Source organism: Rhinoderma darwinii, chromosome 5, assembly GCF_050947455.1.
Source record: "Rhinoderma darwinii isolate aRhiDar2 chromosome 5, aRhiDar2.hap1, whole genome shotgun sequence".
Classification (NCBI taxonomy): domain Eukaryota; kingdom Metazoa; phylum Chordata; class Amphibia; order Anura; family Rhinodermatidae; genus Rhinoderma; species Rhinoderma darwinii.
In genome coordinates, this window is record NC_134691.1 from 248,270,339 (window position 1) to 248,293,747 (window position 23,409).

The following is a 23,409-nucleotide window of genomic DNA, read 5'->3' on the forward strand; positions in this document are numbered from 1 at the left end:
AGCATATTATCAATGTTCAAGCATGTAATTTATGAGTGTTGTAAGATAGGCATACACATTCCTCCAGATCAAATACACCATTATTCATAAATCATTAGAATAATTACATTTTCTGCCCTTTTCACTGCTGTTGCTAAGGATTTGATTCAATTTCCTTTTTTCTTTTTTGGCTAAAGGATAAACACATTACACTTTCAACAAACTATCTCATAATTTAGAATGTAAAGGTCAGGTTTCAATCTAAACAGTCAAACCACTTTGACAGAGTTGAAGTACAGGTCAATGGACATGCTCAAAGATGACTTTTGATAGATATTTGTATCTAATGCCAGTCAGGTTAGATGTACTAAACAAAACCTAGCCAGAAATCATTTCCCAAAATGCGCGTGGTGGAGGCTTTTCTCTAAAATGATTGAATAAAGCATTTAATGAAGAGTCCAAAAATGACATAAAGGTGTTGTCCTTTTTTTAATTTTATTTATTTATAGAATAAGAAATTCTACAGTTTTCTAATATACATCTATTTTAAATGCCGCTCACATACTTTTCTTAGACCAGAGCTATAGCCTCTGTCTAAAAAAAATAAATGGTAAAGCCCATAGAGTATTCATGTGTAATGCATCCATTGGCTAACTGAATATGATTAAACATGGCGCCTGTCATGTGACCACACACACACACACACACACACACACACACACACACACACACACACACACACACACACACACACACACACACACACACACACACACCAAGTGACCCCTGGCATTCAGGTAACACTTCCCAGGTATATAACAGGTGAATAATAGGTTATAGAGGAGCAGAAGTTATAAAGTATTTCTACTGTGGGGATTTAGCTCACTGGCCAGGGCGAAGTCAGACTTTACAAAGACACAGACAGGTTTCAAGTGTCCAAAGCTCGGGTCCTTCCCGCTTTTATTGAAAGCGTAGGTGTTTTCAAGAAATATATATATAGGTTGCATAAAGAAAAACAAAACATAAACAAAATTCTGCTTCTCCAAGCACTGACTAAACCGTATAACGTTCCCTCTCCGTCTTACAGACAATCAGGGCCGCCATCAGGGGGGTATTAGGGGTACTTCTGTAAGGGGCCCGGCCAGTGGCGTAACTACCGCCGGGGGCCCGCGGCATGAGGGGGCCCGTGTCGCCCGCCGTCACGGGCCCCCACCATGGCCGGAGGCTCCGCTAGCAGCCGCTATGGCTGCTACAGTGCGACGCCACTGAACACTACGGCAGAGCAGGGAGGTATCTCCCCGCTCTGCCATTAAACAAAAGACATGTATCCCCTATCCACAGGATAGGGGATACATGTGTGATCGCTGGCATTGATAGGGAGAACGGGGGACTGAAAGTTCTCCATCACAAACCTCGGACTTCCAGGGTCTGTGTCGGCAGCGCCGTAGAAATGAATGGAGCGCCGGTCGCGCTTCTGCGCATGCGTGACCAGCGCTCCTTTCATTTTTGCAGACGCCGGAAGTCAGAGGTTAGTCATGGAGAACTCCCTATCGCTGCCAACGATCACACATGTATCCCCTATCCTGTGGATAGGGGATACATGTCTTCTGTAAGACACACTGTAGGTCAGATTTTTGGGGGGGTTGGGGCTGCATGGCGTTACCTACAGGGGGGGATGCATAGCGTTACCTACAAAGGGGACTGCATAGAGTTAGCTACAGGGGGGCTGTATAGCGTTACCTACAGGGGGGGCTGCATAGCGTTACCTACAGGGGGGCTGTATAGCGTTACCTACAGGGGGGCTGTATAGCGTTACCTACAGGAGGGGGCTGTATAGCATTACCTACACTGTAGATAACGCCATACATAGTCCCCCCTGTAGATAACGCCATACAGCCCCCTTTGTAGATAACGATATACAGCCCCCCCCTTGTAGGTAACGCTATGCAGCCCCCCCTGTGGGTAACGCTATACAGCCCCCCTGTAGATAACGCCATACACACCCCCTGTAGAGAACTACATACAGCCCCCCTGTAGAGAACTACATACAGCCCCCTTTGTAGAGAACGCCATACAGCCCCCTCTGTAGATAATGGCATACAGCCCCCCCCCCTTGTAGAGAACTCCATACAGCCCCCCCCCCCTTGTAGAGAACGCCATACAGACCCCCTTGTAGAGAATGCCATACAGCCCCCTTTGTAGATATCTACAGAGGGGGCTGTATGGCGTTATCTACAGGGGGGCTATATGGCGTTATCTACAGGGGGTCTGTATGGCGTTATCTACAGAGGGGGCTGTATGGCGTTCTCTAGAAGGTGGGCAGTATGGCGTTAAAGTTGTATATAAGAAAGTTTGTTACAATGTATCAGTCAATCATCTGTGAGCTAAACGCAGCAACAGCACAAACCCCTCTCCTGTGCTGGACTCCAGGCAGATGGCTCTTATCTACACTGATACATTGTAACAAGACCATCAGCTGTGAAAGTAATAAGCCAGGACTGGTTTTAATGTTCTCATTCACAGACAGCAGGCAGAGATCTTGAAAATCATGAGGAACTGAAGCAGGAAGACAGAAAGCTGCAGAATGTCATTATACAGTAGGCTGGGGTGCTGCACCACTCGCAGGGAATTTATACGTGTAAGGCTATGCTCACACAGAGTATTTTGACGAGTTTTTTTACGCAGAAACCACGTTGCAAAACTCGTCAAAAACGGCCCGAAAATGGCTTCCATTGATTTCAATGGGAGGCGTCGGCGTCTTTTTCCCGCGAGCAGTAAAAGGGGGGCCCAGAAAATGTAGCTGTATGGGGCCCTGAAATTCCTGATGGCGGCCCTGCAGACAGTATAGCAGCAACCTGTACCTTCAGTTTGTCTGCAGCTTGTGAGCAGCAACCCTGCTCTGCACAGAGAGACCTTACACAGTGCAGCGCGGGGTTAAATAGGCCTCAGTACAGCTACATTTACTGGACTGGGAATGGAGGCTTCATCCCACCCAGGACACTACAAAACCTCCAAATTCCATACCTTACACAGAACATGGAGAAAAACTAGCAATGTGTTTTTCCTCTTGCTTTGTATGACACTTGGAGCCCCTCACTGTGTATAGAAGAGAAACCTTGGTGGAATATAGACACCATCTACTACCTTTCCAGTCACTTCCTTACACTACCTACAGCAGCATCTCATGATGTCTGTCATTGTCTGTAAGGAGCACCTATTACATTCTTCTCCCTGTCTCCTGTCTGTTTGTGTTGTGTTCTTTAACAGTTCACTTTATTAACAACCAGATAACATCACCTAGAAACAGGCAGCCATTTTATACGTCACCTAGGGACTGTGAATACACGCACAGTAATGTAGTTGTTATTCCACCATTAGTCCTATTCACTTAGCCCTCTGTGTTTCCCCAACACATGTATGTCATGTAACCATGCTGTTGACTAAATGCTGCGTGTCATAAGATATGTGGTGGGTGGGTCACATGACTGACACCATTTTTAATCCTATTCAGTAACGCCTCATGCACATGAGCGTGTGCGCCGGCCGAGTCCCGTCAGTGATCTGAGGAAAGATAGAACATGTCCTATCTTTCCTCAGATCGGAGACTCTGATAATTTTTCACAGACCCGATTCACCCGCTAAAGTGAATGGGTCCGTGTAGACTATCGGGTGCCTCTCGGATGCTGTAAAAAAACGTTAATTCATGGATGCATTATGCGGAACTAATCTGTGGGCTATACCATTCTACTGTGAAGAGACAAGGGCCTACAACACTGTTAAAAGAATTATGAACCCAATTTAGATGTATATTAGAAAACTGAATGATTTTATCACTTATATATATATATATATATATACATATATGTATGTATATATATATATATAATGTTGTCTGGCAAAATAACGGATACTGTGACGGAAATCTAGCGGAACCTATTAAAGTCAATGGGTTCCATCAGCTGCCGTTGGTTTCCGTTATAGTAGGGATTCGGCAGCTTTGGTTTTTCATTGTTCTGCTCCTATGATGGAGCACAACAACGGAAAGCCCTGACTCAGATGTGAACCGAGCCTTACAAATAAACCTGAAAAAACACTTCCCCCGTAGGCATAATATAGTGTATTAGTTTGGCCTAGAGTGTTTTTTTTATTGAGGGTCTCTAGTTTGGACAACTCCTTTACAAATGTCTCTTTAGCATATGTTACCTTAATAGAGATAGTTCCCCACTTTGAACCCCACTATTAGCTAAAGCCAAAATGGCTCTTGGCTGTAGGCCACAGGCATTAGCAGAAATCAATGAAACCCCGCTCATTTTAATGGACGCTCTCCAATGCTTTATATTCCATACACTGTGAGGGAAGACAAGCATTTAAGGTGCAGTTTCCCACGATACAACATCTAACATAGAAGCCAGACCCTACTTGCTATTATTTATAGCTGGTGACTCTTCTTAAAATTTAGAGTCTGAAAATCTGGCACTTGATTCCATTACAGAAATGCAATATGAATATATACCGGAAAAAGTTTAGTTTGTATAAAATGTTATCATGATACTTTTATAATTATAATTTTCCTATGAATTGCACAAATTTAAACTACAAGGTAACTTGTGTTCTAAGACTGATCACTATTATTGAAGAGCAACAAAAACTAGAAACTATGTTAGGAGTTTGTGATATTAAATGGGTTATTTGATTGTAGAGTTAGAGTTGTCGGGAGGGGTGCTGATTTGTCAAATTTGGAACCATTGTGTAACCTTGTCTTTACAGATAACCAAGCTGAAAATTGACAGCAACCCTTTCGCCAAAGGATTCCGGGACTCATCCAGGCTCACTGATATTGAAAGGTTATGGGAATTGTGGGTTTACTCGTATGATAACATCTAAAAAACTGTCTGTATTTTAATTGTTTTTAAATATGCTGTGTACGTATTCATATTTTAATTTTTGATAATCTCTTTAAAACGTATAGGCTATGTAAACCTTTAAAACCTTTTTTTATGTGATGTATGTGTTTTGTCACTGTAAAAAATTTTCTAATATACATTTATTAAACATTTTAGTTTAAGCGCTGCAGCTTCTATGTATCAACTATACACAGAAGCTGCATAATGTCACTGTAAGCCATATCTGTAAGTCAGCTGGACTGATCGCTCGTCTGACTGACAGAATACTAAGAATTATTTTATAGGATCTTTTGTATACTGAATATTGCCTTTCTTCTCATGGCAAGTTTACTCAGCATTAGTCCACTAGTAAAGGTTAAAGAGTTGTCTGGTTTAGAAAACACATTTTCAAATACCTTTTAAGGAATTCTAAGTTAAAGGAAAGTTTCCCATCTGTCCACAGGTCTTGTGTGGTATTGCAGAGTAGTCCCATTCATTGCAATTGAGCTGAGCTGCATTACCAGACACAACCCATGGACAGGTTTGGCGCTGTTTCTAATTGAAAGCGTCCGTATTTTTCTGATCCTGTTCAACCCCTTAGATAGAGGTCTGCCATTCAGGACCTTCAACTATTAGCCAGGGTGGACGACAGCTATACAGAGTTTTTTGCTCTGGGGGACACAGCCCATATATGCATTTCACAGAAAGTCTTTTGATTCTAATGGGCACTGTGTAATGATCTATTTCTCCTGTAGTGGTGTTGCAGGGAAACTGGTCCCCCACAGATTAAAGCTGATCATCAAGAGACCCTCCTAACAAAAAAAAGATTCTCCAAAGTGGACAATCCCTTTAATTTAAAGTAATAACCAACGTTTATTCGTTTATTGTAATGGTTAAGAACATGTTTATGGCTAAGGAGTATTCCATTGATTTTCTCAAGGAGTTATAATCATTAATAATTTTGATATTACCATTATTTGAGCCTCTGCCCTCTAATGGAGAAAGCCTGATTGCCATTTTTTTCATAATTAAAAACAAAGGTCAATACTTTATTATTACATTTATGATTTTTGGTCAATTCTATTTTGAAAGGTCAGTTACTAAAACAGATACATAGTGAAGATCAGATAAAGGTCATATCAACTACTGTTGCAAAACCAAGGACAATGAACAAGAATCATTCTGTTTGACAAAATATAATTAATTTCCTTCATCAAACATGTTAAACACAAATTTATGTAGTATTTACCTTTTTCAAACACATTACACCTAATAAGGTTTTTAGTTTGTCATGAAAGTGCAATTTGAAGCAGTTTAGCAGCTTTCACCTGTGACAAGTGTATGTTTTCTAGCGTGGTGTCCATTGAGGAGTGGTCATCCTCCCTTTAATTTAACGGGAGTTACAGAATCCTACAAGTGCCTCATTGATAACTTTCTGTAACTCACATTCATTTCAAGAAACCGTTTACTGAAGTCCATATAAGTGTACTGTCCTTATTGTGGATATTTTATACTGGGCTTAGTCATTTTTTTTTATTCTGCAAATAGCAATTTAATGATTAAGCTGACGATAAACTGACGATAGCGGTTGGGTAAACACTCGTTCGGCTGCCTGCTATTGCCCCCAACCTCCCCATATACTTGCAAGCTTGCCTTGGCCGAGCGTGCATGTTTATTTCAAAGAAGAGAGACATCTATCTGGAACAAAAGATCAGTTATTTTGAAATTCAACAGGCCTGATCCTTTAACCCCAATCGGGGGAGAAGAAGAACACCCCCATACTACATCAGGTAGTCAGCCATTCCCGGCAAAATCGTCGGGTTCAGCTCAGGGGCGTAACTAGGAATGACTGGGCCCCATAGCAAACTTTTGACTGGGGCCCCCCTCCCCTGGGTGTCACACAACCCACCCCTTGTAGATAGTGCCTTTTTTACAGCCCCCACTGTAGATAACGCCATACAGCCCCCCCTCTGTAGATAGCACCATACATCCCCCTGTAGAGAACACCATACAGCCCCCCTGTAGATAATGCCATACAGCCCCCCTGTAGATAACGCCATACAGCCCCCCTGCAGAGAACGCCATACAGCCCCCCCTGTAGAGAACGCCATACAGCCCCCCCTGTAGAGAACGCCATACAGCCCCCCCTGTAGGGAACGCCATAAAGCTCCCCCCCTGTAGGGAACGCCATACAGCGTCCCCCCTCCCAAAAAAATGCGACCCTACAGTGTGTCCTACAAAATACATGTATCCCCTCTCCGCAGGATCTCCACAGGATAGGGGATACATGAGTGATCGCTGGCAGCGATAGGGAGAACGGGGGACTGAAAGTCCCCTGAACTTCTCCATGACAAACCTCTGACTTCCGGCGTCTGCGCAGCTCAATAAAAATGAAAGGAGCGCTGGTCACGCATGAGCACAAGCACGACCGGCGCTCCATTAATTTCTACGGAGCTGCCGACACAGACCCCGGAAGTCCGAGGTTTGTGATGGAGAACTTCAGAGGACTTTCAGTCCCCCGTTCTACCTATCGCTGCCAGCGATCACACATGTATCCCCTGTCCTGTGTATGTCCTGTGGAGATCCTGTGGAGATCCTGTGGAGAGGGGATACATGTCCTGTGGAGAGGGGATACATGTCTTTTGCTCTATTTTGCGCCTTCAGGACCAGACACCGTTTAGCCATTTTTAGCACGTGTTAGTTAAATGGCTATAACTTTTTTATTTGTTTGGCTAACGACGTGATTTTTGCGACGTTTTTTCCGTAGACAATGCAGGTTTTATTTTGTATCGTTTTTATACGCACCTTTTTTGCTATTTTAGAATTTTTATTCATAAAGTTTGAAAATAATAGTAAAAAAATAAGCTTTTTTACGTTTCAGCTATTTTTTTTTGGTAATAACATAGTTTTACCCTAAAATAGACCTTTTATTTGTGATCGTCATTGTCTACCGTAAATTTTTATATATTACATGTCTATATTAGGGTAATTGGGTCAGCGCTAGCGTTACAACAATGATTGGCGGGGGGGAACGTTTTTTTTTGGGGGTGGGTATTTTATGTGTATTTATTATTTACATTTTTTTTGCACTTTACATTATTCTTTTTTTATTACTATGGTCTGTCCCCCAAAGGTCAAAGAAGACCTTTGGGGAACATTATATATTTTTTTTCTTTCTTTTACACCATGTTTTTCCACTGTAACTGCACAGCAGCCCCAGTTACAGAGGAAATCAGCCCTCTCATAGTGACTATTGTCACTAATAGGGCTGTGCTGGGTCTTGTTAGACCCAGCAGCAGCCTGCCACTAACGCCACCCGTCGATCATGTGACCAGTCACATGATCACCGGGAGGAATAGAGACCGCACCGCTGCTGCTCTCTCTATTCCTGTACACAGCGCGCATTCAGCGCTGTGTACAAGTGATCAGAGAAGACAGAAGCAGCGAAAGCTGCTTCTATCCTCTCCTCAGGGTCCCCGGCAGTCACTGACAGCTGGAGACCCGACATTCAGCTGCCCGATCGCGCGGACAGCAAGTTAAAACCCGAGCCGTAGAAAGTCTATGGCTCGGGTTTTAAGGACCCTGACCGCTGGCCGTAAAAATACAGCCAGCGGTCGGGAACCAGTTAATGGCAGAGCGGGGAGATACCTCCCTGCTCTGCCGTAGTGTTCAGTGGCGTCCCGCTGTAGCAGCCATAGCGGCTGCTAGCGGAGCCTCCGGCCATGGTGGGGGCCCGTGCCGGCGGGCGCCGTAGCAGCCGCTACTGCTGCTACGGCGGTAGTTACGCCACTGGTTCAGCTGACTGTTATCTGATGTGTATGAGCACTTTATGACAATGTGAGTGAGAAGAATTGTGGCAAGCATGTTATATCATATCTAGATCTTTCACTGCAGAAAAAAACCTTTAATTTGCTTCAATGTTTATGTTGACTCTAGTTAAAGAAGAAACTGATTGCCTGATGTAGCGTATAAATCATTGAACCAAAGCTCATATTTAGCTTGAATGAATTAAAGAGGCTCTGTCACCAGATTATAAATGCTCTATCTCCTACATAATCTGATTGGCGCTGTAATGTAGATAACAGCAGTGGTTTTTATTTTGAAAAACTATCATTTTTGAGCAAGTTATGAGCTAGTTTAGATTTATGCTAAAGAGTTTCTCAATGCACAACTGGGCGTGTTTTTACTTTTTACCAACTGGGCGTTGTACAGAGGAGTGTATGAGGCTGACCAATCAGTGACTAATCAGTGTCCTGCACTTCTCATTGTTCCAGCCCAGCATGATCCACAGCACAGTGTGATTGTGCAGTGAAAGAAGCTGGGCTGGAACAATGAGAAGTGTAGGACACTGATTAGTCACTGATTGGTCAGCCTTATACACTCCTCTGTACAACACCCAGTTGGTAAAAAGTAAAAACACGCCCAGTTGTCCATTGAGAAACTCATTAGCATAAATCTAAACTAGCTCATAACTTGCTCAAAAATGATAGTTTTTCAAAATAAAAACCACTGCTGTTATCTACATTACAGAGCCAATCAGATTATGTAGGAGATAGGGCACTTATAATCTGGTGACAGAGCCTCTTTAACACTGTAAAGCTTTGAGGGCTATGGACACCTTTGACAAGGAAAAACTTTTTTTTACATATATTTGTGATTACCTTAAAGGGGTTGGCAAGGAATACATTTTATTTTTATTTTAACCTAATGTGACATGTACAATTACTTTTCTAAAATAATGTTTGTTTATATATGGCAGGGTTATCTATGCAGAATTGTTGGTCACGTGACCGCATCCAGAGTAAATTTTTATTTTCCGGTGACGTTCCGTCTCTTTGCTCAGCCAGCACTTCCGGCTGAACAAAGGCACGGCGCGTCATCAACTCCATTTACAGGCAGTTGGCCGGGCGGATGTTTCATGAGCTCTTCAGAGATCCGCCTCTGCTCCCACTGCCTTTAGATGTAGTTGATGATGCGCCGTGCCTCTGTTCAGTCGGAAGTGCTGGCTGAGCAAAGACACGAAGCGTCATCAATCATAGTACACGCCCCTCCTACACCTGTCTCGTCGTCCACGCCTTTTCCTACTTCTTTAGTGCAGTGCAGTTCATGACGCGCCGTGCCTCTGTTCAGCCGGAAGTGCTGGCTGATGAAAGACACAGCGTCGTCTCTCCGAGAACACGCCCCCTTCTCCTTGTACTCAGATGTAGAAGGAGGTGTGGACGTGGTGTTGGTATTCCTCAATCTCCGCGCGCCCCGATGGTTACATAAATACAGGGAAGGGGGTACATAAATACAGGGCTGATGGGGTTATATGACCCCCATCATCCCTGTATATGACCCCCATCATCCCTGTATGTGACCCCTCATCATCCCTGTGTATTACCCTCAACATCCCTGTCTATTACCCCCAACATCCCTGTCCATTACCCCCATCATTCCTGTATATAACTGCCATCATCCCGGTATAGGATGAAGGGGGTTATATACATAAATGTTGGGGTTATATACATGGATGTTGAGGGTTATACACAGGGATGTTGGGCGTTATACACAGGGATGATGGCAGTTATTTACAGGGATGTTGGGGGTAATACACACGGATGATGGGGTTATATGAACCCCATCATTCCTGTATGTGATCCCCATCATCCCTGTCTATTACCCTCAACATTGCTGTCTATTACCCCCAACATCCCTTTCTATTAGCCCCATCATTTCTGTGCATAACTGCCATCATCCTGGTATAGGATGATGGGGGTAATACAATGTGATGATGGGGGTTATATACAGGGATGTTGGCGTTATATGCAGGGATGAGGGGGGTTATACACAGGGATGTTGAGGGTCACACAAAGGGATAATGGCGGTTATACACAGGGATGATGGCGGCTATCTACAGGGTTGTTGGGGGTAATACACAGGGATGTTGGGGGTAATACACAGGGATGTTGGGGGTTATATACAGGGATGTTGGGGGTAATACACAGGGATGTTGGGCTTATATATAGGGATGTTGAGGGTTACATACAGGAATGTTGGGGGTAATTTACAGGGATGATGGCGGTTATATACGGGCATGTTGGGGGTAATACATAGGGATGATAGCAGTTATATGCAGGGGTAATGGGGTTATGATGCAGGGATTATATCATCCCCCATTATCAATGCATATACCGTGTGTGTGTGTGTGTGTGTGTGTGTGTGTGTGTGTGTGTGACAGTGCAAGGAGTTGGGTGACTGTAATTAGAGCAGGGAATGGCATGGCCGTATGCAAATAGCTGAGATGCTGTGGAGGGAGAAAGGGGGATGTAAGCTGTCCCCTCAGATGCAGCAAGGGATCATGGGTATGGTGGGTTACAAGACAGGAAACAGCCAGGACCAGAAGCAAGGGATGTAAACAAACAGAAAGAGTAACAGTGACGATGGAGATCAAACAGAAACTGGTTAGAAAGTATGTAGGGGGTTTTAGGGAAGGCAAACAAAGGCTGGGGGACACTTTTTAGAAAATATTTTTTTCCTGGCCAACCCCTTTAACGCCTTCCCGCTATTTGTCGTGACTATACATCCTGATTTACAGTTCATTCCCGCACAAGGGCGTACAGTCACGCCCTGTAGATGAAGCGGGCACAGGAGCTGTGCGCGCTTCATCTTCAGCGGCTGCAACGACGGCGATGGCAGTTACCTCCAATCGCCGCCGTTTAACCCCTTCAATGCAGCTGTCAAAGGCGTCCGCCACATTGAAGTGGTTGACAAAGGGAGGGGGCTCCCTCTGTACCCCCCGGCCCCCCAGCGATGGATCGCGGATGGTGATGGTTGCTATGGCAACCAGGAAGCCGTTGCTAAGCTTCCTGGTTGCCCAGGTACTGAAGCCTATTAGGTCATGCCCGAGGCAGGACCTAATAGGCTAACTGTCATATGAAGAATGACCTTTACAATACACTGCACTACATAAGTAGTGCAGTGTATTGTACCGGGGATCAGAAGACCAGATCTTCAAGTCCCCAGGTAAGTGTAAAAGAAACAAGTGAAATAGGTAAAAAAAAATGTTAAAGAAAAATAAATAAATAAAAAGTTTTAACTAATAAAAACAACACTTGCCCTGTTTCCCTGATCAACTCCTTTATAATTAGAAAAAAAATAAACATGAAAAAAAACTATACATAATAGGTATCGCCGCGTTCGGAATGGCCTGATCTATAAAAATATCACATTATATTTACCACACGGTGAACACCGTACAAATTTTTAAATAAAAAACAATGACCACATTTTATTGTTTGGTCATCTTGTCTCAAAAAAAGATGTAATAAAAAGTGATCAAAAAGTTGCAAGTAAAACCAGAATGGTACCAATAGAAACTACAGTTCGTCACGCATAAAACAAGTCCTCCCGCAGCGATATCAACTAAAAAATAAAAAAGTTATGGCTTTCAGAAAATGGCGACACTAAAACATGATTTTTTTAGAAAAGAGTATTTTTATTGTGGGAACGTAGTGAAACGTAAAAAAAGATATAAATTTGGTGTCGCTGTAATCGTATCGACCCACAGAATAAAGTTAACATGTTATTTATACTTCACGGTGAACACTGTAAAAAAAAAAAAAAACTGTGCTATAATTGCTGTTTTTTGGTTTCCTCATCTCCCAAAAAATTTAATAAATAGTGATAAAAAAAAATCGCATGCACCCCAAAATGGAACCAATAAAAATTACAGCTCGTTCCACAAAAAGCGCACCCTCGCACAGCTCCGTCAACGGAAAAATAACACGTTATGACTCTCAAAACCCAATGATGTTAAATGACGGCTCAGACTAATTTTTTAGGTCCAGTAGAATTTCACTAAATACCCCACATTATCATTTGCTGGACCCCACAGGTGGACCCTGTAGATGCAGCAGAGATTAGGAAACTTTAGGCTCTTGTGCTGCTTATAGGGCTAGTGAAGAAGTCAAAGATTAGGCAATACTGGAGCACAGATATTTTGTATAATACCCAATAAACCTGGCCTGTGCATAAAGGATTGGTTCAAAGCATACCACACCAATCCATGGATTATTCATTCACCCCATTATTACATCATCCTATTATGCCCTGATGCACTCCGCCCAGCTTACATATACCCTGATGTACTCCGCCCAGCTTACATATTCCCCCACATTATAACCTGAAATACCAGTAAAACACCAAGCAAAATCTGCGCTTCAAAAGCCAAATGGTGGTCCAACTGAGCCTGGCAGTGTGCCCAAATGGCAATTTATGACCAGATGTGGTGTATTACTGTATTCTGGAGAACCCGCTTAACAATGGGGTGTGTGTCTACGGTGGAACAAGCTGGGCACAACACATTGGGCACTGAAATGGCATATCTATGGAAAACGGCAATTTTCAATCTGCAACATCTCTTGTGTACTCATTTTTGCAAAACACTTGTGGGGTAAAAATGCTCACTACACCCCTAGATAAATTCTTTGAGGGATCTAGTTTCCAAAATGGGGTAATTTTCCGGGAGTTCCACTGTACTGGTACTATAGCTCAATGCAACATGGTGTCAAAAAACGAATCTTGTAAAATCTCCACTCCAAATACTAAATGGCGCTCCTTCCTTTTAGAGCCTTGCTTTGTGTCCAAATAGCAGTTTATGACCACGTGTAGGGTATTGCCTTACTTTGGAGAGAATGCTTTACGAACATTGAGGTGCTTTTCTCCTATAGTCTTGTGAAAATGCAAAATTTTGGGCTAGAACTACATCTTTTCGCAAAAAAAAATGTAATTTTTTTTTTCACATCCTAATTCTAATAAATTCAGCAAAAACCTGTGTGGTCAAAATGCTCACTACACCCCTAGATTAATTCCTCAAGGGGTGTAGTTTACCAAATGGAGTCACATTTCAGGGGTTCTTACTGTACTGGTACCTCAGGGGCTTTGTAAATGCAACACTGCGCCCAGGAATCAATCCTGCAAAATCTGTGCTCCAACTGCCAAATGGTGCTCCTTCCCTTGTATCCTGCCGTGTATCCAAACAGCAGTTTATGACCACATATGGGGTGTTTCCTTACTCTGAAGAAGTTGCTTTACAAATGTTATGGTGCTTTTTCTCCTTTATTTGTTGAGAAAATCAAAAATTTTGAACTAATTCTACGTTTTATTGGAAAATAATGTAATTTTTCATTTTCACTGCACATTTCTAATAAAATCTCCGACACCTGTGGGGTCAAAATGATCACTACACCACAAGATGAATTCCTCAATGGGTGTAGTTTGCCAAATGGAGTCACTTTTGGGGAGTTTCCACTGTACTGGTACCTAAGGGGCTTTGCAAATGCGACATGGTGCAGAAAAACCAATCCAGCAAAATTTGCTCTCCAAAAGCCAAACGGCGCTCCTTCCCTTCTGAACCCTGAAGTGTATTTATACAGTAGTTTATTACCACATACCGCCGACATTTTACTCAGGAGAGGCTTCTTTCTGACCACTCTGCCATAAAGCCCAGACTAGTGGAGTTCTGCAGTGATATCACTGCAGCACTTCACTGAAGACACATGAAAGCCCTCCTGGAGGACTCTCAGATAATGAGAAACAAAATGTGAAAAAAGTGAAAGGATCTGAAGACTTTCCGAATGCACTGTACATGCTGGATGTGAGGTCTGTGTGTCCAGTATGCTGTCTTTACTAGCTCTCATTTATCATCACAGCTTAATTCCTATACTGCTTTCCCCTTCTACAGCCCATTAGATATCTCTTCTCCTTTTTGCTGGCAGACACTGATGCTAAGGAGTGTGTAATTTCCCCATCCCTCCCCCTGCACAGTCTTCCATGGGTGCTTTCCTCTCTTTTTGCACAGATACGCAGCCTGTGTGATTACCCCTCTCTCTGCACATTCTTTTGTGGGTGCTACCTTTTTTTTTCTATACTCATACACAGCCTCCCACTTTCCTCTGCAAGGCTGCCTGTGTGCTTTTTTTTCCCCTATCTACACTCTGATTCAGTACAGCTTTTGGGGTTTGTCCTCCCCGTGTGTGCTTTTCTCCATATATGCACTCTGATTTCAGTACGGCTTGTGTGATTTGCCGTCCTTGGAGACTTGGATGCTTTCCCCACTCTCCACTCTCTAATCTGCCATGTACAACCTCCTTCTCTCCCTCCCTATCTCTAACACAGAGTAGGGTGAGCGATGAAAGTCAACACAACCAGGAACAGTGTACCGTTGGATCTATGTCAGAAACAGCAGGTCAACCACAGGGTTTACAGAGACTTTAAAATGGTAGAACATTTTTAATAAAGACTATTTATAAAGTTGCTTAATTTTGCTTTTAGGAGGAAAATAATAAAATTCAGTGCAATGGTTTCCATACCCCTTTTTTTTAACGCCGTATTTTTAACAGCTGTCAAACGGCTGCATTAAAATGATTTCATGTCTATGGGGCTATTCACACGGCCGTTTTTTTTAACGGATTCTGTGAATGGCCCGGGAAAAATAGGACATGCCCTATTTTTGCTTGTTTTCCCGGATCTCTCAATAGACTTAAGTCTATGAGGGATCCATGAAAAGTGGTCCCACACGGGTGCTAATCGGCCGTTTTTCGCAACCAATTTGACAACCGGTCGTGTGAATGTAGCCTAACGGTCTTAAGAGAGGCGTCCGAGATATGTTCTTGTCAAATATGTATTTACCACTAAAATAGTTCTACGTAAACACACGCACATATATGTACAAACAATCAATGTAATTCAAAGTACTAAATTAAGAAAACGGGGAAAAAAGCACTAAAACTCTGCAGTGTTTTCATCAGAAAAGAAGAGGGGGTAGTTATTATTTATTTATAGAAATTCAACTTTACTCTAAACAAGAAAGATACAGCTTATAAACTAATCCGGTCAAGGTTTCTGCAACTGGATAATGACTTACAAATATACAAATGGAAATGGGTGATGTTAGAGGGTAAGAAAAACAACATCTGACAAGTACTCTGAAAGCTGGTCATCATCTATTGTATAATCTGTCACAGCACAACACATCTAATATGTCAATTATACAGGCAGGAATAGATGGTTTGTGTATATTTCCCTACAGTTCTTCTCAGCAGTGGCCTACACGATTCATTTACAAATGTTTAACACAGCCTTTCCCCTAAACAGCCTTTAGGGAAAAATCGAAATCAGATCAATTGATCTTTAGAGATGAAAATTGAATTAGTCTGGAGTCAGTTAGTGCACTAAACCTCTGAGTAATTGGATTGCTTCTTGTAACTGATTAGAATCAGCTCCTATCTGAAACCAGCATAGGAGGATCTCTTCCAGGGAAAATCTAAGGCAAAAACTAGTGTTTTTATGACATGATGACAGAAATTGCAGCATTCTGCGCTAATTGAATATTACATTATGAATACATAGGTTTTATCTAAAGCCTTAGGAAGAAAAATTAGCAGTCATTTACCCCAATTCAATTTACCAAATTGTAAACAATTACTGTTCAATTTTATCATTGTTTTAATTAAACTTTCAATATTTTCTGGCATCAATTGAACAATATGCAGGTTATATTTTGTGGCTATGTACTCAACCAATGTATAACCAGCCAATAAAAAAATCTTTAAGGGGGTTGTTTACTTTGGTCAAATAGTAAGCTGATGTCACGAAAGGTCTGTGGACCCACTGGACCGTACCTCCGTGGCGGTAAGGCAGCTGGCCAACAGGGAGCAGGTGATAGTCTATAGTTCTTATAGGTACCTGTGGCAGCGCAGACAGCGGCAGGGCAGGCTCAGCTTGGACTAAGTAGCAGGCGGACGTCAGGCGATGTGAAGCAGGTCAGACGTGGATGCAGCATGACACGACTTTGGCACGGCTCCGTGCTAAACCAGGATAGCATGGATTGCTAGGAACAGGAACTGGAAACAAGTATAGGTACAGGGACAGGAACTGGGACAGGAAACAACTAGGAGGCCATCACATAGACAAACTTAGGGAACACAACAACGCTCAGGCATAGAACTAGGGGGTTGGACCCCTCTTATAGTCCAGGGTACTCACGGTCAAAGTTCGTCCATGAGGTCCGGTGCGCGCGCTGTACCTTTAAGAGCGGGGACAAGCGTGCTCATGCACCCTCCAGGATGCGGCAGAGGTGAGTGGATGCGAGTGCTGGCGCCTCCTGAGGAGGAGGCTGGGGCCAGCGCTTGCCGACTCGTGGCTGTGGCTGTCAGGGGGAGGTTGGAGCTGACAGCCCGCAGCCACGGACATTACAGCTGATCACAACTGACACTCTTTAATCCGTGGGGTAACCTGACAGCAAGTGTTAATTTCCCCTGCAGCGCCACCACAGGTTAAATAAAGTATTAGGGTATGTGCACACGTAGTGACCAAAAACTTCTGAAAATACGGAGCTATTTTCAAGGGAAAACAGCCCCTGATTTTCAGACGTTTTTTGAGCAACTCGCGTTTTTCACGGCGTTTTTCGCAGCGTTTTCACTGCGTTTTTTACGTCCGTTTTTTGGAGCTGCTTTCATTGGAGTCTATGAGAAAACTGCTCCAAAAACGTCCAAAGAAGTGTCCTGCACTTCTTTGACGAGGCAGTCATTTTACGCGTCGTCATTTGACAGCTGTCAAACGACGACGCGTAAATTACAGGTCGTCTGCACAGTACGTCGGCAAACCCATTCAAATGAATGGGCAGATGTTTGCCGACGTATTGTAGCCTTATTTTCAGACGTAAGACGAGGCATAATACGCCTCGTTTACGTCTGAAAATAGGTCGTGTGAACCCAGCCTTACTCACTTATTTCTTAAATAAATGGGCTGGCAATGGCATGCATAGACATGGCAGATCCTCCAGAGAGACTCTCTTAATAGGCGCTCTCCACTATGGCTCATATATAAGGGTACTAAATCAGAATTTTCTAACCAGACAACCTATTTAAAGTGTATATTTCATTGAGTTGCCCTCTTATTTCATGTTGTTAGAAATGCTGCTATTTCTTACATACATCTATTTGAGAGAAAACTGGGTTACTGAACCCAAAGGACTTGCCACCCAGCTTTTTCAAACTTCTGAATAGGAATCTGACTAGTAATGCATGAGGGGCATTTTCCTTTTCAAGCACTTAATCAGAATTATTTGACTGGCTGATATACAGTTCTGTGAAAGAATATTTTCCCTTCACCTTTTAAATGTTTCAGATCATCCAACAAATTTTAACCCCCTTGGAGATGCAGTCAATTTTTGTTTTTTTATTTTTGTTTTTTCCTCCCGCCTTCCAAAAGCAACAACTTTTTTTTATTTTTCTGTTGACATAGCCATATACGGGTTTGTTTTTTGCAGGATGAGTTTTTTTTTTTTTCTGGCACTATTTCATGTACCACATAATGTACTGGGAAACTGAAAAAAAAAATATTTGTGAGGTGGAGATGGAAAAAAACAGCAATTCCGCCATTGTTGTTGTTTCATTGTGCGGTAAAGGCGACATGTTAACTTTATTCTACGGGTCGATACAATTATTATACCAATTTGGTAACGTTTTTTTTTACGTTTTACCACTTTTATAAAGAAAAAACTATTTGTTTAAAAAAATTATTTTGTGTCGCCATAACTTTTTTCTAAGAGCTTGTTTTATGCAAGCTGAGCTGCACTTTTTATTGGTACCATTTTGGGGTACATGTGACTTTTTGATGACATTATTCAATTATTTTTGGTCACCAAAAAACAGCAACACTGGCGTTTGTTTGTTTTTTACAGTGTTCACCTTGTCGGTTAAATAACATTGTATTAGAACAGTTTGGACAGTTACGGATGTGGTGATACCAGTTATGTTAATTTTTTGTAACATTACTTTAGGGAACAATAGGAAAAGTTTTTTTTTTTTTAACTTTTAATATTTTTTTGGACATTAAAAAACTATTTAACTGTTTTACAGTTTTATTTATTAGTCCCCTAGGGGACTTCAACCGGCGATCATTTAATCGCTTGCATGATATACTACAAAACAAATGTATTGCAGAACATCAAGGTTTTTAAATGCTCATATCAAACCCTGCCTCCGGCCCTCCCTCTTTCTAACAGCTTAGATGCCGTGGTCACTATTGACCGCGACATCTAAGTGGTTAAACGGCAGGAATCAAAGTGACCTTCGATTTCACCCGTTGCAGTGCTTGAAAATGCCTCTATGGATGAGGTTAAACGTTGCTTTAATATTTGGATGAATAAACACTGATTTTAATTTGGAAGGAATGCTGCTTCACTGCTTTTCTTTACTGCCCATTGCAGTGAGGTTTCGACACTTGCGGAGTATGGAGCGAGCCTACTTCATACTTCCCCTTGGCAGCTGCCATGTACATGTAAGAATGTTTAATATAAGATAAAGACACAAACATCGAGCTATTGAATGACCATTCCAATTATTGAGGATTAAGATTTATTCAAAACCAGTATCACCCATGTGAAAAAGTAATTGCCCCCCAAAACCTAATGGTTGTTCCACCCTTGGTAGTAACAACTGCAATTAAATGTTTGTGATAGCTTGCGATTAGTCTTTTACATCTTTGCAGAATTGTTTTCATTTGGCTATATTTGAAGGTTTTCGAGCACTTAAAGGGAATCTGTCGCTGTTTTGTTAAACAGTTAGTGTATACATGATTAGACATTGTTCTAATTTTTTTAATTTCTTAGAATCTAATTTATAATATTTCCTGACTCGAATTTATAACATTTCCCTGTTCTGGTCACTAGAGGGAGCAATTCCCAAAATTGCAGCATTGGCATGTGGTAAAGCAACCAAATTGCTTTATGCTGCAAAATTTGAGAAGACACACTCGCTCTAGCGTCCTCAAACAATCCCCGCTCCTTTATCCTGGCTAGTGCCAGAAGAAAGGAGGGGATTGAATGTTGATACCTCCTACACTGTGTGTCGCCATTTTTTGAGCGAATACACAGTGTAGTAGGCTTACATACAATGTTAATCACACACGAAAACACGAACATACACAAACATAACTTACCTGCTCCTGCCGCCGCCGCTCCCTCCGGTCCATCCGCACGCATCTGAACACATGTCCGGAAGCCGCGACCTGAAGTAGTCATATTACTGTCCGGCCGCGGCTTCCGGTCCACAAGAAAATGGCGCCGGATGTCGCTCTGCCGAAGACCTTCCATTTGGACTGTGTGGGAGCGGCGCATGCGCCGTTCCCACACAGACGGCGAACACTATAGTGAATGGAACGGCTCCCGTTCGCATTCTCTATGGGGATGTATGTGCCATATTCCATCTCTGTATGTGTCGTTAATCGACACATACAGAGATGAAAAAAAAAATGTCAGCCCCCATAGTGACGAAAAAGTTAGAAAAAAAAAAAAGTAAAACACAAACACACAAATAAATAATTTTTTTTTAAATAAAACACTAAAAGCAAATTGATATAAAAAATTTTTTTGTCGCGACACCCCTCCTTTAATGCCCAATTAAAATATTTTTCCATATCTCAATGGGATTCAAGTCAGAACTTTGACTCTAAAGCCTTAAGTTTGCTTCTTTTGAGCAATTCAGAGGGGGACTTGCTTCTGTGCTTTTGGATTATTGTCCTGCTGCATAACCCAACTGCACTTGAGCTTTAGGTCCCGAACTGACAGGCGGACTTTCTCGTTCAAGCTTTTCTGACAGCAGAATTCATGGTATGATCAATTGTAACAAGTCGTCCAAGTCCAGCAGAAACAAAGCAGCCCAGATCATCACGCTGCCACCAGCATGTTTGACTGTTGGATGTTTTTATGGTGAAATGAAGTGTTAGCTTTATATCAGATGTAACGAGACTTATGTTTTCCAAAAAGTTCCACCTTTAAATCTTCAGTCTACAGAATATTACCCAAAAAGTCTTGGGGGTCATCTAGATGTTTTTGATCAAACGCAGTGGTTTGCGCTTTGCAACTCTCCTCTAGATGCCATTTTTGCCCAGTGTCTTTCTTAGGCCCCATGCACCCGAACGTAAAAACGCCCGTAATTACGGGCCGTAATTACGGCACGTTTTTACAGGCCCATGGACTTCTATTGGCCACGGGTACCTCCCCGTATGCTTACGGGAAGGTGCCCGTGCCGTTGAAAAATATAGAACATGTCCTATTTCAGGCCATAATTACGGCACGGGCAGGCCCATAGAAGTCTGGGGCTCCCGTAATTACGGGTGACTACGTGTGTGCACCCGTAATTACGGGAGCGTTGCTAGGCGACGTCAGTAAATATCCTTCACTGATAGAGAGAAGGGCTGCCGATTACTGCAGTGTAATTTTGCAGCGAAAACGTGCCCGTAAATACTGGTGGAATACGGGTGACACCGGACCCGTATTTACGGGCACGGGTCCGTAAATACTGGTGCAATACGGGTCGAATACGTGTGACCAAGGACCCATATTTACGAGTGGACAAAAATACGGTCGTGTGCATGGGGCCTAAATGTGGAATTGTGTACATTGTGCTTAGGACTGAGCCTGTTTTGGCCTTGAGGACGAAGCCAATTTTTTCAAATCTGACATGTATCATTTTGTGGTAATAACTCTGGAATGCTTTTAACCATCAAAGCGATTCTGAGATTGTTTTCTCATGACACATTGTACTTTATGTCAGTGGAAAAATTTGGTTGATAAATTCAGTAATTATTTGGTAAAAAAAAAAACTACATTTGAGAAAAATGTTAAAAATTAGCATTTTTCTAAATTTAAATATCTGCTTGTAAAACAGATAGTAATAACACACAAAATAGCTACTAGTTAAAGAGGCTCTGTCACCAGATTTTGCAACCCCTATCTGCTATTGCAGCAGATCGGCGCTGCAATGTAGATTACAGTAACGTTTTTATTTTAAAAAAACGAGCATTTTTGGCCAAGTTATGACCATTTTTTTAGTTATGCAAATGAGGCTTGCAAAAGTCCAAGTGGGTGTGTTTAAAAGTAAAAGTCCAAGTGGGTGTGTATTATGTGCGTACATCGGGGCGTTTTTAATACTTTTACTAGCTGGGCGCTGTGATGAGAAGTAACATCCTCTTCTCTTCAGAACGCCCAGCTTGTGACAGTGCAGATCTGTGACGTCACTCACAGGTCCTGCATCGTGACGGCCACATCGGCACCAGAGGCTACAGTTGATTCTGCAGCAGCATCAGCGTTTGCAGGTAAGATCGACTTACCTGCAAACGCTGATGCTGCTGCAGAATCAACTGTAGCCTCTGGTGCCGATGTGGCCGTCACGATGCAGGACCTGTGAGTGACGTCACAGATCTGCACTGTCACAAGCTGGGCGTTCTGAAGAGAAGAGGATGTTACTTCTCTTCACAGCGCCCAGCTAGTAAAAGTATTAAAAACGCCCCGATGTACGCACATAATACACACCCACTTGGACTTTTACTTTTAAACACACCCACTTGGACTTTTGCAAGCCTCATTTGCATAATTACAAAAATGGTCATAACTTGGCCAAAAATGCTCGTTTTTTAAAAATAAAAACGTTACTGTAATCTACATTGCAGCGCCTATCTGCTGCAGTAGCAGATAGGGGTTTCAAAATCTGGTGACAGAGCCTCTTTAACATTTCCATTATGTCTACTTTATGTTTGCACATTCTTTTATTTTTCTAGGACGTTGCAAGGTAGAACTTTAGCAGCAATTTCTCACATTTTCAAGAAAATTCACAGGAATTAAAGGAGTTATCCGGGGACCATTGGCTGATGCTCTGTCCGGGGACTCCAGCACTGCTGTCAACGTTACTGTCACCGTCCATATATGGCCAGTGACGTCTGCAGCAGTACTGGAGTCCCTGAGCATCAGCTGATGGTCTGCCTGGGGACTCCCATACTGCTGCCGACATCACTGTCGTTATATGGACAGTGACGTTGGCAGCAGTGCTGGAGTCCCCGGGCAGAGCATCAGCTGATACTCTGCTTGGGGACTCCAGTGATAGGAAACCCCTGAAGTCACTGTTCATATATGGACAGTGACGTCGGCAGCAGTAGTGGAGTCTGCTGATGCTCTGCCTGGGGACTCCAGCACTGCTGCCAACATCACAGGTGGTCATAAATATTTTTTCATTAGAAATTATTTAACCCTTTCAGCACTGATCCATTTTTTGCTTTTTCATTTTCGTTTTTCCCGGCCCGCTTTCCAAGAGCCATAACTTTTTTATTTTGACGTCAATAGAGTGGTGTGAGGGCATATTTTTTTGCGGGAGGAGTTGTAGTTTCTATTGACACCATTTAAAGTACCATTTAATGTACTGAGAAACTGAAAATAAAAATCTTTGCAGGCTGAAATTAGAAAAAAATTTGATTCCTACCTTGTTTTTTGAGTTTCGTTTTTACAGCTTTCACGTAAAGGTAAAAACGACAACTTAAAATTTTTTCTGCGACTCAATACAATTACAGTTATACCAAATTTATATACATTTTTTATATTTTACTACTTTTACAACGCAAAAACCATTTGTTGAATAAATTTTTTTTGGGTTTCACCACATTCCGAGAGCCATAACTTTTTTTATTTATTGGTCGATTGGGTGGTGTGAGGGCTTGTTTTTTGCAGGAC

At 42.4% G+C, this 23,409-nt stretch overlaps 1 protein-coding gene across 2 annotated transcripts in view; it reads left to right on the top strand.

Moving 5' to 3' along the window:
• The window catches only part of TBX20 (T-box transcription factor 20), a 60,195-nt gene that overhangs the window by 31,018 nt on the left and 5,768 nt on the right, over positions 1–23,409 (top strand). The window contains exons 6-7 of one of the 2 annotated variants that reach the window (XM_075828562.1): positions 4,747–4,835; positions 11,198–11,215. In XM_075828562.1, coding sequence (XP_075684677.1) covers positions 4,747–4,835; positions 11,198–11,215 — 107 coding nt within the window. The remainder of the gene's footprint in view (positions 1–4,746; positions 4,836–11,197; positions 11,216–23,409) is intronic. The other variant, XM_075828563.1, reaches the window with a different exon arrangement.